The sequence below is a fragment of the Tachysurus vachellii genome, chromosome 12 (assembly GCF_030014155.1).
Source record: "Tachysurus vachellii isolate PV-2020 chromosome 12, HZAU_Pvac_v1, whole genome shotgun sequence".
Classification (NCBI taxonomy): Eukaryota; Metazoa; Chordata; class Actinopteri; order Siluriformes; family Bagridae; genus Tachysurus; species Tachysurus vachellii.
This window is the reverse complement of record NC_083471.1, coordinates 25,666,996-25,680,461: the sequence shown is the minus strand read 5'-3', so window position 1 is coordinate 25,680,461 and position 13,466 is coordinate 25,666,996. Positions and strand designations below refer to the sequence as shown.

The following is a 13,466-nucleotide window of genomic DNA, read 5'->3' as shown; positions in this document are numbered from 1 at the left end:
CTAGCTAATTGGACAAAAGTTATGAGAGAAAAATATTTACTAGCACTAGCTCACAGATATGAAGTAAACTGACAGGATTTTCTCAGATTTATCTAATCTGAACGTTAGATTATAAAATATAAATGTTCACACAATGTTAACTGCTAATGCTAGTAATGCTAAAGCAAACTGTCAGGATTTCAGTGAGTTAGATGATGATGAAGATGATGATGTTTTTTGGCTGTTCCCAAAACAACTGTTTGAGAGAGTTATATAATTCTAATCTAATTTATGCCTAAAAGTATATATAATTTTAGATGTTACATGTTTATAACATTCACTGTTAATTCTAAGTTGCTAACGGGGGGTTCTAAGCTGGATCGGACATGTGATGGGATCGTGGCTTAGGCTGAATCATTTTTGTAGTTTTGGATAAAATCATGAAAGGAAATTAGCTTCAGATTCAGAGGTTTGGATAGACTGTGTGTGTGTGTGTGTGTGTGTGTGTGTGTGTTTCCTCACCTTACACACACGGGCCACTCGAGCTACAGTCAGGTCTCCGTCACAGTCGAGCTCCACGGCTCTCTCGCTGAAGAAAAAGTAGATTTTATCATCATCTCCCTCACGGCTGTTCCTGCTCTCACGCACCAGAGCAGAACCTACAAACTTCGGCTCTAAAGGACAGAACACCAGAAAACAAGAGTGAGTGAGAGAGAGAGAGAGAGAGAGAGAGAGAAGGTGGAGAAACAGGAAGAGGAGGATGATGAAACAAAAAAGAAGACAAAGACGTGCAAAGAAGATAAAAGAAGAACAAATAAGAAACATGTTGTTCAATATCACACGTGTATATGTGAGTGAGTATGTAAGTGTGTGTGTGTGTGTGTGTGTGTGTGTGTGTGTGTGTATGTGTGTGTATGTATGTGTGTGTGACATCTGCACATCTCTACTGTCTCGAAGTCCAGCACTGTGCTCTGAAGTCTGAATGTACCTGTGTGTGTGTGTGTGTGTGTGTGTGTTCGTGTGTGTGTGTGTCTCACCATTGAGCCAGGCCGGCAGGTACTCGCTCTTCATGCTGTAGTGCTGCAGTCCCAGGTTGCGCAGGATCACCGGCTCCGTGCCCAAGAAATTATTCAGAGTGGCAGAGTACAGCTCCTTATCTACACACAGAGTATAAATGATTCATCACACACTCGTATCCCAAGACTGTTTGCTATAACATGAATAAATAATACAGGGTGAAACACACACACATACACACACACACAGCAGAACCCACACTGGCTGAAAGAAATGATATATCTCTGAACATGAACACACACTCTCAGGTCTCAGTCTCTCTCACACACACACACACACACACACAGACACACACACATATACACACACACTCACCCACGATGAGGCCGGTGTGGCCTTTAGCTGGATCGTAGGGACACTTGCCCTTCCCGTCCTCCAGGGTGGCGCTGTTCAGAGTGAAATGATCCACGTTCTTCGTAGTAGAACAAAGCAGAAAAAAAAACACAAACTGAGTTCAACTTCACTATTAAAGGAGGTGGGTGTGGCTTCTATACACATTAATACATATCAGTAGGTGTGGCCTCTGTACCTGTAGTACATAGTGAAAACATAGTGAAAACGTGGGCATGGTCTCTGTAACTCTCAGTCATAGTAAAGAAATGTGTGTCGTTTTTGTACCTGGCAGTCCTAATGAAGAAGTGGGCGTGGTCTCTGTACCTGGCAGTCCTAATGAAGAAGTGGGTGTGGTCTCTGTACCTGGCAGTCCTAATGAAGAAGTGGGTGTGGTCTCTGTACCTGGCAGTCCTAATTAAGAAGTGGGCATGGTCTCCGTACCTGGCAGTCCTAATTAAGAAGTGGGCGTGGTCTCCGTACCTGGCAGTCCTAATTAAGAAGTGGGCGTGGTCTCTGTACCTGGCAGTCCTAATGAAGAAGTGGGCGTGGTCTCTGTACCTGGCAGTCCTAATGAAGAAGTGGGTGTGGTCTCTGTACCTGGCAGTCCTAATTAAGAAGTGGGCGTGGTCTATGTACCTGGCAGTCCTAATGAAGAAGTGGGCGTGGTCTCTGTACCTGTCATTCTTACTGATGGTCATATTTGAATGTTTATCCCTCGCTCTCTTAATTTACATATAAAGTAAAAGTTTCTGCACTTTTCACACTTTTCACGATTTTGATTGACAAGCAAACACCCGCCCACCTACATACTTCAGCTTTTCATAATGCAAATCCTGCTGGAGGACACACAACAGAACACACACACACAGCCGTGTCTACCCACTACATCTCCAACTACTTATGAACATCCAACATCCTCCCACACACACACACACACACACACACACACACACACACACACCTCTTGATCCTCCAGCATCTAATCCAATCTCTTATGTGTATGAGAAGACCTTCTCATCTGCATGAGATATATTTCACTCTGACAAGGACTGTGTGAGTGCGAGATAGAGAGATAGAGTGATATAGATAGAGGAGGAGGAGGAAGAGGAAGAGGGTGAGGAGCAGAGACACTTACGATGTAGGTGCACTTGGGCTGGAAGGCATAGGTTCCACACGTGTACATGTGAGTGTGATTATAACCCTGAAGGAACCGAATGTAGTTAAAACACTCCGTCTGTGAGAGAGAGAGAGAGAGAGAGAGAGAGAGAGAGAGAGAGAGAGAGAGGTGATGAGAGAAAAGTGAAATAAAAAGAAACCAGAAAGAAAGAACAAAAGAATCAAAGAATAAAGGAATGAGAAGTGTTAGATGAATAAAAAGAAGGAAATGAAGGCAGAAAAGATTGAGAAAGAAAATAGAAACAGAGAAAAAAATACATCACAAATGAAAGAAAAGAAAAGAAAGTGTTGAAGAAAGAGGCACAGGGTATGAAAAAAAGAAGAGAAAAAAGAGAGTGAAATGGAGCGAGAGAGACAGAACAGAAGAGGCAGAGAGAGGAAAACAGAACCGTAATGATTTTACTATAATGTATTTTATGTGAGTAAATTACTTTTTAATCATATCTAAACACACACACACACACACACACACACACACACATATATATGAGTGAGAGAGAGAGAGAGAGAGAGAGAGAGACAAAAAAGGGAGAGAAGGAGAACAGAAAAGGTTATAATGAAGACGATACCTGGTTGTTTTTTCCTCTCTCAGCACACTCTTTCTTCTTCTCCACAGGGGCCGGCCAGTCAATCTGCGATAGAGCGATAGAGCGATAGAGAGATAGAGAGAGGGAGACAGAGAGATGTGATATTTCCTTGCTGCATACCTTTATCATAGAGGACCTGGTACAGTGACACTCAGGATCACTACAACGCAGATTCATCTGTGTTTGCAGAGATAAAATTAATTAATAGGAAAGAGAGAGAGAAAGAGTGAGTGAGCGACGGAGAGAGAAAAGGAAAGGTGGTCGTGCCATTAAAAGCTGCTGACCTCTGAAAGTGCAATTTGCTACAAATGGCACACTAAAAGCTCCAAGGCGAGACCTGAACACCAGCAATTTCCATAATGAAACGGAAATCTGCACTTTGGAGTGGAGGAGAAGAACCAGAAACAGACGGAGAGAGAGAGAGAGAGAGAGAGAGAGAGAGAGAGAGAGAGAGAGAGAGAGAGAGAGAGAGAGAGAGAGAGAGAGAGAGGGGAAAATAAACGTAGATGGAGTGAATGAAGAGGCATCATTCGGTTCATCTCATGATCCCTGAACTGTGGGTTCAGTAACAGCATCTCGCTACGTCCAGATGTTCCAGATGTTGACTCTGATGACATGGAGCTAAAAATATGAGTGTGATGTGTGATGATGTAGAATGTAGATCAATCAAAATGAGAGAGAGAGATTAAAAAGCAGAAAAAGGAGAAAAGAAAGAAAGAATGAAAGAATTTACCTGTGGGCGGAGCTGTCGTGTGATGTCATTGGGGTCAAGAGCGAATAGCGTCTCTCTGGCGCCGACGTACAGGACACGCTCGTGCTCTGACAGAGTCAACATGGTGTAGTTAAACACACCCACTGACCGGAAACGCGCCATGCTGTCTATCACTTCTGCACAGAGAGAGAGAGAGAGAGAGAGAGAGAGAGAGAGAGAGAGAGAGAGAGACAAAGAAAGAGAGAGACAGATATATAGAGAGAGAGAGAGAGAGAGAGAGAGACAAAGAAAGAGAGAGACAGATATAGAGAGAGAGAGAGAGAGAGAGAGAGAGAGACAGAGACAGAGACAGAGAGAGAGAGAGAGAGAGAGAGAGAGAGAGAGAGAGCAAAAATGAGTGATGAAAATCCTGCAATCATTTCTAATATACCTACTTGGGGATCAATAATTAAAAAATAATAAACATATGAGAGAGAGAAAAACAGATGGCAGAGAGAGAATGAAACAAAAAGAAATAGACAGATAGAAAATGAAAAAGAGAGAAAAAGAAAAAAGGGATAACTGACAGAAAGGGAGAAAGAGAAAGAGAAAATCAGACAGGAAAAAGAGAGACAGACAGATAGAGGCTAAGGGAAAAGACAGATGACAGTCAGACAGTGAGACAGACAGACAGACACATACAAAGAGAGAAAGACAGACAAACTGAAAGACTCAGTGAGTCAGACAGACAGACAGACAGACAGACAGACAGACTGACAGACAGAAAAACACAGACAGACAGGCAGATGGCCAGACACATAAAGAAACAGAGAGACACACACAAACAGACACACAGACAAAGACAGAAAGACACAGACAGGCAGACAGACAGACAACGACAGAGAGACACAGAAAGACAGACAAACAAGCAGACACAGTCAGACAGACTCAGACAGACAGACAGACATAAAAACACAGGCAGACGGCGAGACACATAAAGAAACAGAGAGACACACAGACACAGACAGACAGGCAGACAGACAAACAGAAAGAGAAACAGACAGAGACACCCAGAGACATACAGACAGACACAAAAAGAAACAGAGACACAGACAGAGAGACAGACAGAATATGTGATGTAATACTGCATAAACAATAACGAATAACATCTGAGATGGAAGAGAGAGAAAGAGAACAAGAGAAAAGGAAGTGGAGGAGTAACCAAAAGGCAGCACAATATTGTTTCATTATTCACAAAACTTGTGGTCCTGTCTGCGAGCGACAGCGAATTTAAAGCGGGGAACTCGATCAGAGCGAGTGTCACAGCACCGACACGGAACTGAGGAGAAAACATCATCTTCATTTTCACTGTGATCTGAGATGCACACAGGAAATGACTCCTTCAGCGTGATTTTTATCCGTCATACAAGATAAGTAGAGGGGGGGTGAAGGGAGGAGTGGTGGGGGAAAAGGAGAAGATAAAGCCTCAGGGGAGATGGACAGAGAGAGAGAGAGAGAGAGAGAGAGAGAGAGAGAGAGAGAGAGAGAGAAGAGAGAATATTCTAGATGGAATTTTAAAGAGAATGAAGTTATTACTCTGAGAACCTTGGCAAGATGACATGAGAGAATCAGAGAGAGAAGGATGAAGAGAAAGATAGAGGGAGGGTGATAGAATGGATAGAGAGAGACACAAGTAAAAGAGAAACAAAAGAGACTAATATGACATAAGAATAAAAGAGACTGTGATTAAAGAGATAAATGAAAGAGTGCAAAAGGAGATCGATAGACAGAAAGAATGAAATAATGGAACGGAGAAGAGCAAGAGAGGGATAGAGGGATTGAGATAAAGACAGATAGAGAGATAGAAGAAGATGAGACGTAAAGAAAATGCAATGACATGAACGAGAGATTAAAAAAATAATAATACATAATCAGAGAGAGAGAGAGAGAGAGAGAGAGAGAGAGAGAACGACAAAAAAGCACTGAGAGAGAAAGATGAGAATAGGAAGACAAAGACAGAGAGTAGGACACACACACACACACACACACACACACACACACACACACACACACACAAGAGCGAGCTGGCTGGGATCGTGTCAGCGTGTCACATCACCAGTGCAGCTGCAGGGTAAAGATACAGTAACCACAAGTGACCAGCAGAGGGCAGCGCAGGGGCATGTGACACCAAACCACTTCAGAGGGGCCGATCAAAGGAAGCGATACGATGTGACAATGACAAACAGAAAGAGAGAGAGAGAGAGAGAGAGAGAGAGAGAGAGAGAGAGAGAGAGAGAGGTGTGTATGTCATTAACGCAGCAAACTTCAAACACAGTAACGGAACAAAACGCTGTCCGTCCTCTTCAGAGAAAATAAGAGCAAGCTAAATATAGACGAAGCTAAGCCAAAGACCAGATGTGGGCCAGCGGTGGGGTGCGGCGATGCGAAGGACGGGACGATGGTTGCTGAATCTTGAAAAATAAAAATGCCACTAAACTCTCATAAGTCGTGAATAATCACGAAAATAAAACAAACCGGCTTTGTGTAAACGGGACGCTGGATGCTAACAGGAGCCTGCGAGAGTTCTGTTTGTTGTTAGCCCAGTAGGGTTTTTTTGGGTCAAGTGTTCGTTTAAAGTTAGAAAGGCATCTGGAGAGCTGAGTGGACGAGTCTGTGTGTGTGTGTGTGTGTGTGTGTGTGTGTGTGTGTGTGTGTGTGTGTGTGTGTGTCATGTCATGGGCGGATAAAGGACCAAAATGTAAGCTAGTGCTCATGTGGATAAGAAACAGAAGTCCCTCTTCAATCATTTTCAAGTTAACAAAAAAAGGTCATTAGCAAAAGCTAGCGTTGCTGACAGCATCACCATACACAATGCTGAAGGGAGACCTTCAAGTAAAAAACACACACACACCTAAAAGGAACGCTAAATTAAAGCTAAAAATGTACAAACGCTAACTAGCTAGCATGTTTAGATAGCACATCTATCTATCACATAGAGGTTGTGGAGATTAGAAAAGTGTTTGGTGAATATCAATATTTACCCCAAATGTGTGTCGTTTACAGGGGGGCACGGTGGCTTAGTGGTTAGCACGTTCGCCTCACACCTCCAGGGTTGGGGGTTCGATTCCCGCCTCCACCTTGTGTGTGTGGAGTTTGCATGTTCTCCCCGTGCCTCGGGGGTTTCCTCCGGGTACTCCGGTTTCCTCCCCCGGTCCAAAGACATGCATGGTAGGTTGATTGGCATCTCTGGAAAATTGTCCGTAGTGTGTGATTGTGTGAGTGAATGAGAGTGTGTGTGTGTGTGTGTGTGTGTGTGCCCTGTGATGGGTTGGCACTCCGTCCAGGGTGTATCCTGCCTTGATGCCCGATGACGCCTGAGATAGGCACAGGCTCCCCGTGACCCGAGGTAGTTCGGATAAGCGGTAGAAGATGAGTGAGAGTGAGTGAGAGTGTCGTTTACCAAGAAAAGACTAAAATACGTGTAGCATCGACTGCTCAACAGCAACACTGAGAACTTTCAAGAGAGACGTGCTCCATGTGGCAGGTGACTAAATTTGAACCCAATAAAATAAGTCGACAGTCGTTACTCAAACAAGATGCTAACCCTAGATGACTTAGTGCTGCTTTCAGTGTCAGCCACGTTCAGAATTCTGGGTCAAGTTTAATGAGAGCTTGGAGAGCTTATCAAATCAGTTTCGGGATTGGTCTATTGTGTGTGTGTGTGTGTGTGTGTGTGTGTGTGTGTGTGTGTGTGTTCATTTTTCCTCTCTGATGTTCCTCCATGGAACTTAGCCTGAGCAATGCTATAAATACAAGAAAGTTCTGCTTATAGCTACTAACCACACACACACACACACACACACACACACACACACACACGCACACTGCTATTAAATCCCTATTTTAGACTTTTTGAAGGAGGAAGAAAAAAGAGACTGCAAGAGAGACAGAGAGAACGCGTGCACATGTATAGTAATTACAAAGGGAGAGGACAAGGTTAGCATGCACACACACACACACACACACACACACACGTACACACACACACGTACACACACACCGGGTCTAAATGCGTAACCATATTTAATATAATAAAGCCACTATTCACTGGTCAAACGCAAACTTTAAACTACGGATGGTTGTAAAACACACACAATAAAGTAAGATTAAATAAAGCAAATGGATTCAAGAGGTTTAAAAACACAAACACACAGAGCGTGAGAGCAAATGGTACAGGAAGTGATGTAATTGTAGATTAGCAAAGGAGTGGTGGGATAGGAAAGGACAGAAAGGTCAGGCTAGAGAGAGAGAGAGAGAGAGAGAGAGAGAGAGAGAGAGAGAGCGAGCAAGAAAGATGGGTCATGTGACTAAACACAGGAAACATTCACAGTGTATAAACACAACAATCAGGAGAAAAAAAAAACAGGAGTATAACAAGCAAGAGATTAAGGGACAGATAACTAGAGAGAGGGATGGAGAGAAAGGGAGGGAGAGGAAAAAGACGGCATTAGTGTGAACGAAAAACGGACGAAGAACAGACCAGAGCGGACGAGAAGGTTTTTAAGCTCCTTGGGAACGCTGAGTGTACGGAGGTGTCAGGATGGAGGAGCTCTGAAAAGTAATATGTTTGAGTGATGTGAGCTGATATTGCGGTATGGATAAAGACTCCTGGCCGAGTTTAATCTATATTGAAGGTCTTAGCCAACAAGTTGGGAATAAAAAAAAAAAAAAAAAAATCAAGATGAGAGGATGGACTAAAGTTTCATCATATTTCGTGTTCAGTAAACAGCGGAGGCGAGCAATATCGTGTAAAAAAAACATTTCTCATGGAGTGTCCTCGAAAAAAAGGTCAAAAATAGGCGAGGGGCATAAAGTCAAGCCAAGGTTCTGCACCACAGGGAACAATTGATAATCACCACATCACTGTTAACGCCGAGGTCAGGACAACCTCGTCCTACGCTACCTGGCAACACACACTTGTTCGTACAAGGTTTTGTACTGGATTAGAATAATAACAAAGACTTTAACGCTATCAATTAAACATATTGGATTTGTTTTGCACACTTTTGGCATCTTTTCAACCACCTTCATGAGGCAGCTTCAACTCCTCAAGGCTTCTCGTTGTCTGGGGAAATGCTTTGAGGTAAAATAAATGAAACCTTTAAGTAATTCAGACCTCCATGTATAGATTTATGACTATACACTGATAAGTAAGATAAGGGTTAGGAGAAAAAGGAACGATCGCGTAAAGTATAGTATGAAGGATTTATGCCTGAGGGAACGTCTTGGGCTTGAAGAAAATAAGGCCAAGAATCAACCCCTGGGGAAGACTGTGAGCTAAAGTAGAAAGGGACAAGAATGACAGCTTGGGCTACAGTAAAAACTGGCCATTAACCAATCACTTGGGGACACTTTAAACTACAGTTTACCACCTTGGGCTAGAGAACCAGAGCGGGAAGAAAGAACCGTTTGCTCGGAAGATACCTTGAGGTAAAGTAGAAGAGCGATGAGGATGCATTCCTGAAGATCATTAAAAGCTAAGGTGGAATGGCTCAGAATAGATTCTCGGAAGACACCCTGAGATAAAGTAGATCAGAAATAGAAGTTCTATAGTTAGAAGAGGCTTACAGTGATAGTAGAAGTGGCCAAGAACTGGTCTCCAGGGAGGACATCTTGAAAACAGTAGGAAAAATGAATGGATTTCCTGGGAAGCACTTTAGAAAGTGGCCAAGAGCTGAAGCTTTGGGGACAACTTCAATACAGAAGAAGGGGGTCATGAATGGATCTATAGGAGACAACTAAAGCTAAAGTAAAAGGGTGTCAAGAGCAGATCCTTGTGGAGACAGGAGTCAGAGCTAGAGGTAGCCGAGCTGAAGATGTCGAGGTTCTCTTTGGGAGCGACGAGATTGGACAGGATTAGGAACGAGTACATCAGAGGGACAGGTCATGTTGGACGTTTGGGGGACAAAGTTATGGAGGACAGATTAAGATGGTTTGGACATGTTCAGAGGAGGGAGAGTGAGTATGTTGGTAGGAGAATGTTGGACATTTAGCTGCCAGGCAGGAGGCAAAGAGGAAGACCAAAGAGGAGGTATATGGATGTAATTAATGAAGATATGAAGCTAGTGGGTGCAAGTGTTGAGGATGCAGAAGATAGGGATAGGTGGAGAGAGATGATTCGCTGTGGAGACCCCTGAAGGGAAAAGCCGAAAGAAGAAGAAGAAGAAGAAGAAGAAGAAGAAGAAGAACAGATCCTTGGGAATGAAGGATATCCTGGACCATCTTGAGCTAAAATAGATGAGGAAAAGAATATTCTTCCATGGGGAACACCTTGATCTACAGTATAATGGGAGTGAGGATGAAGTGAACACTGTCAGCTTCAGTAGAAGTAGGCGTTGAACAGACTCTTGTTTGACACCATGAAATATAATATGGGCTGATCAGTCAGTGGACACCGTAGAAAGGCACCAAAAATGCATTCCTACGGGAAACCTTGCGGTAGAAAGGAGTAAAGGGAAGATCCTTGGGAGACACCTTAAGACCAAGTAGAGGTGGGACAAGAATGGGGGCAGCTTGCAGAAGAAAGAAGAAATGGGCAGATCCTTGGGGGACACCGTGAGCAGTATGAAGACTGCATGGATGGATCTTTGCAGGATACCTTGAGTGTAGCAGATGGATGGATGGATGGATGGATGGATAGATAGATAGATAGATAGATAGATAGACAGACAGACAGACAGACAGACAGATAGACAGACAGATAGACAGACAGACAGACAGATAGACAGACAGATAGACAGACAGATAGACAGATCGATAGATAGATAGATAGATAGATAGATAGACAACTCAGCCAATAACAAACTGGCTGAAACAGGACATATAAAAATGGTTAAAAAAATTGGAAGAAAGTGAAAAATGAGCTGGGGAAGGGGGCATCTCACAGCACGTCTGTCTCTCAGCGTGATCCGCTAGTGACCTTTTCATAAAAGTGCCGTGGCTTCTTTAATGCTGACAACCTTTACACTCTCATGGTGTGCCATTTACACACACACACACACACACACACACACACACACACACACACGCAGGTACATTCAGACTTCAGAGCACAGTGCTGGACTTCGAGACAGTAGAGATGTGCAGATGTCACACACACACACACACACACACACACACACACACACATACACACACACACACAAAAACACACACTGCAGAGTACCGAGGCAGTCATTACAGTAATTGGAGGGTAGAGAGATGGAATAGGCTGTCGCTCTGTCTCGCTGTCTTGCTTTGCCGTCCTCAGCACGTTTCGATTTGTGTACTTATACCATCTCTCGGAACTCGTCTTTCATTTTCCGTTACACTTGCACTTACGTGCTCTCTCTCTCTTTCTCTCTGTCTATTTTTCATCTCTTTGGACTCTCTTGGGGTGGCGTGGCACTAAACTTGGACTCCAGTTTCCTTAAACTTAAACACTGCAGTTTCCCTGGTGTTTAGCAGAGTTAATAAGCAGAGAGGCCGCTACCCCTTTTTTTACTGACACCGAGCAAGAAACTGTAGAGATTTTCAGACTAGAACTGAAGCCCGTCTTCTTTTCATTTTCAGCTCGAGCCATAAGGGCAGGAAAAAGGCTGGATAGAGCTTGCAGGCTCAACTCGAGAGCACACGCTTAGCAGGTTTTGTTTTTAAATTTCTGAAAAGTTTAAGGTGAAAAACATTACTGTACAAGGGGGTCACGGTGGCTTAGTGGTTAGCACGTTCTCCTCACACCTCCAGGGTTGGGGGTTCGATTCCCGCCTCCACCTTGTGTGTGTGGAGTTTGCATGTTCTCCCCGTGCCTCGGGGGTTTCCTCCGGGTACTCCGGTTTCCTCCCCCGGTCCAAAGACATGCATGGTAGGTTGATTGGCATCTCTGGAAAATTGTCCGTAGTGTGTGATTGTGTGAGTGAATGAGTGTGTGTGTGTGTGCCCTGCGATGGGTTGGCACTCCGTCCAGGGTGTATCCTGCCTTGATGCCCGATGACGCCTGAGATAGGCACAGGCTCCCCGTGACCCGAGGTAGTTCGGATAAGTGGTAGAAGATGAGTGAGTGAGTGAGTGTTGAGGTAACTTTTCAAGCTAGCATGTGAGTCGTGTCTATTCGCTTGCTACGCACATCTAAGCTAGTTTGCTAAGTTAACTGTGTTAACTGTAATGTTGGACTGATTTGTTTCTAATGTAGTCGCTCACATTTCCTGTACGTTAGAATATTTATCTTTGCCTCAAAAAGGTGGTCAATGTTTATAGTTGAATTTTAGTTTATTTTTTAGTTGGGTTTTATATATTATTTTATATATATGAAAATCGGAAGCAAAGCGAGAAGTTAGCAGAGTCGTGATTTAGTTCTTGTGATTTAGCTTAAACAACAAGTTAGCTGAAGCTACCTAGCTTATCGATTATAAGAAACTATTTACTAAAGTTAGTGTGCTAGCTTTAACCGCTTTCGCTGTTGTCATGCTAATGACATGACTTTATCACTGAGTCCCAGATTTTTTTCCCTGAAGACGTTTTTCCAGCCAGGAACCAGATAATTTGTGGTGGAATTATAGAACGGTTTGAGACCAGCATTGTGTGGTTGAAAATGTGCTAACGTAGAGACAAGGAGAGAAAATGACTTCATATCAGAGAGAGAGAGAGAGAGAGAGAGAGAGAGCAGGAGACAGAGAGAGAGAGAGAGAGAGAGTGAGAGAGAGAGAGCAGGAGACAGAGAGAGAGAGAGAGAGAGAGAGAGAGAGAGAGTGAGAGAGAGAGAGAGAAAGAGAGAGCAGGAGACAGAGAGAGAGAGAGAGAGAGAGAGAGAGAGAGAGAGAGAGAGAGAGAGCAGGAGAGAGAGAGAGAGAGAGAGAGAGAGAGAGAGAGAGCATGAGACAGAGAGAGAGAGAGAGAGAGAGAGAGAGAGCAGGAGACAGAGAGAGAGAGAGAGAGAGAGTGAGAGAGAGAGAGCAGGAGACAGAGAGAGAGAGAGAGAGAGAGAGAGAGAGTGAGAGAGAGAGAGCACGAGACAGAGAGAGAGAGAGAGAGAGAGAGAGAGAGAGAGAGAGAGAGCGAGACAGAGAGAGAGAGAGAGAGAGAGAGAGAGAGAGAGAGAGAGAGAGAGAGAGAGCAGGAGACAGAGAGAGAGAGAGAGAGAGAGAGAGAGAGAGAGAGAGCAGGAGACAGAGAGAGAGAGAGAGAGAGAGAGAGAGAGAGAGAGAGAGAGAGAGAGAGAGAGAGAGAGAGAGAGAGAGAGAGAGAGAGAGAGAGAGAGAGAGAGAGAGAGAGAGAGCAGGAGACAGAGAGAGAGAGAGTGAGAGAGAGAGAGCAGGAGACAGAGAGAGAGAGAGAGAGAGAGAGAGAGAGAGAGAGAGTGAGAGAGAGAGAGAGAGAGAGAGAGAGCAGGAGACAGAGAGAGAGAGAGAGAGTGAGAGAGAGAGAGAGAGCAGGAGACAGAGAGAGAGAGAGAGAGAGAGAGAGAGAGAGCAGGAGACAGAGAGAGAGAGAGAGAGAGAGAGAGAGTGAGAGAGAGAGAGCAGGAGACAGAGAGAGAGAGAGAGAGTGAGAGAGAGAGAGAGAGAGAGCAGGAGACAGAGAGAGAGAGA

General features: G+C 44.1%; 1 protein-coding gene across 1 annotated transcript in view; it reads right to left on the bottom strand.

The window, feature by feature from the left end:
• Positions 1-13,466, bottom strand: part of sema4c (sema domain, immunoglobulin domain (Ig), transmembrane domain (TM) and short cytoplasmic domain, (semaphorin) 4C) — a 64,063-nt gene that overhangs the window by 12,375 nt on the left and 38,222 nt on the right. Inside the window, exons 4-9 of the mRNA XM_060883059.1 lie at positions 3,886-4,040; positions 3,135-3,197; positions 2,525-2,623; positions 1,372-1,468; positions 1,017-1,136; positions 502-653 (exon numbers count right to left, since the gene is read on the bottom strand). Of these exons, the coding sequence (XP_060739042.1) occupies positions 502-653; positions 1,017-1,136; positions 1,372-1,468; positions 2,525-2,623; positions 3,135-3,197; positions 3,886-4,040 (686 nt within the window). The remainder of the gene's footprint in view (positions 1-501; positions 654-1,016; positions 1,137-1,371; positions 1,469-2,524; positions 2,624-3,134; positions 3,198-3,885; positions 4,041-13,466) is intronic.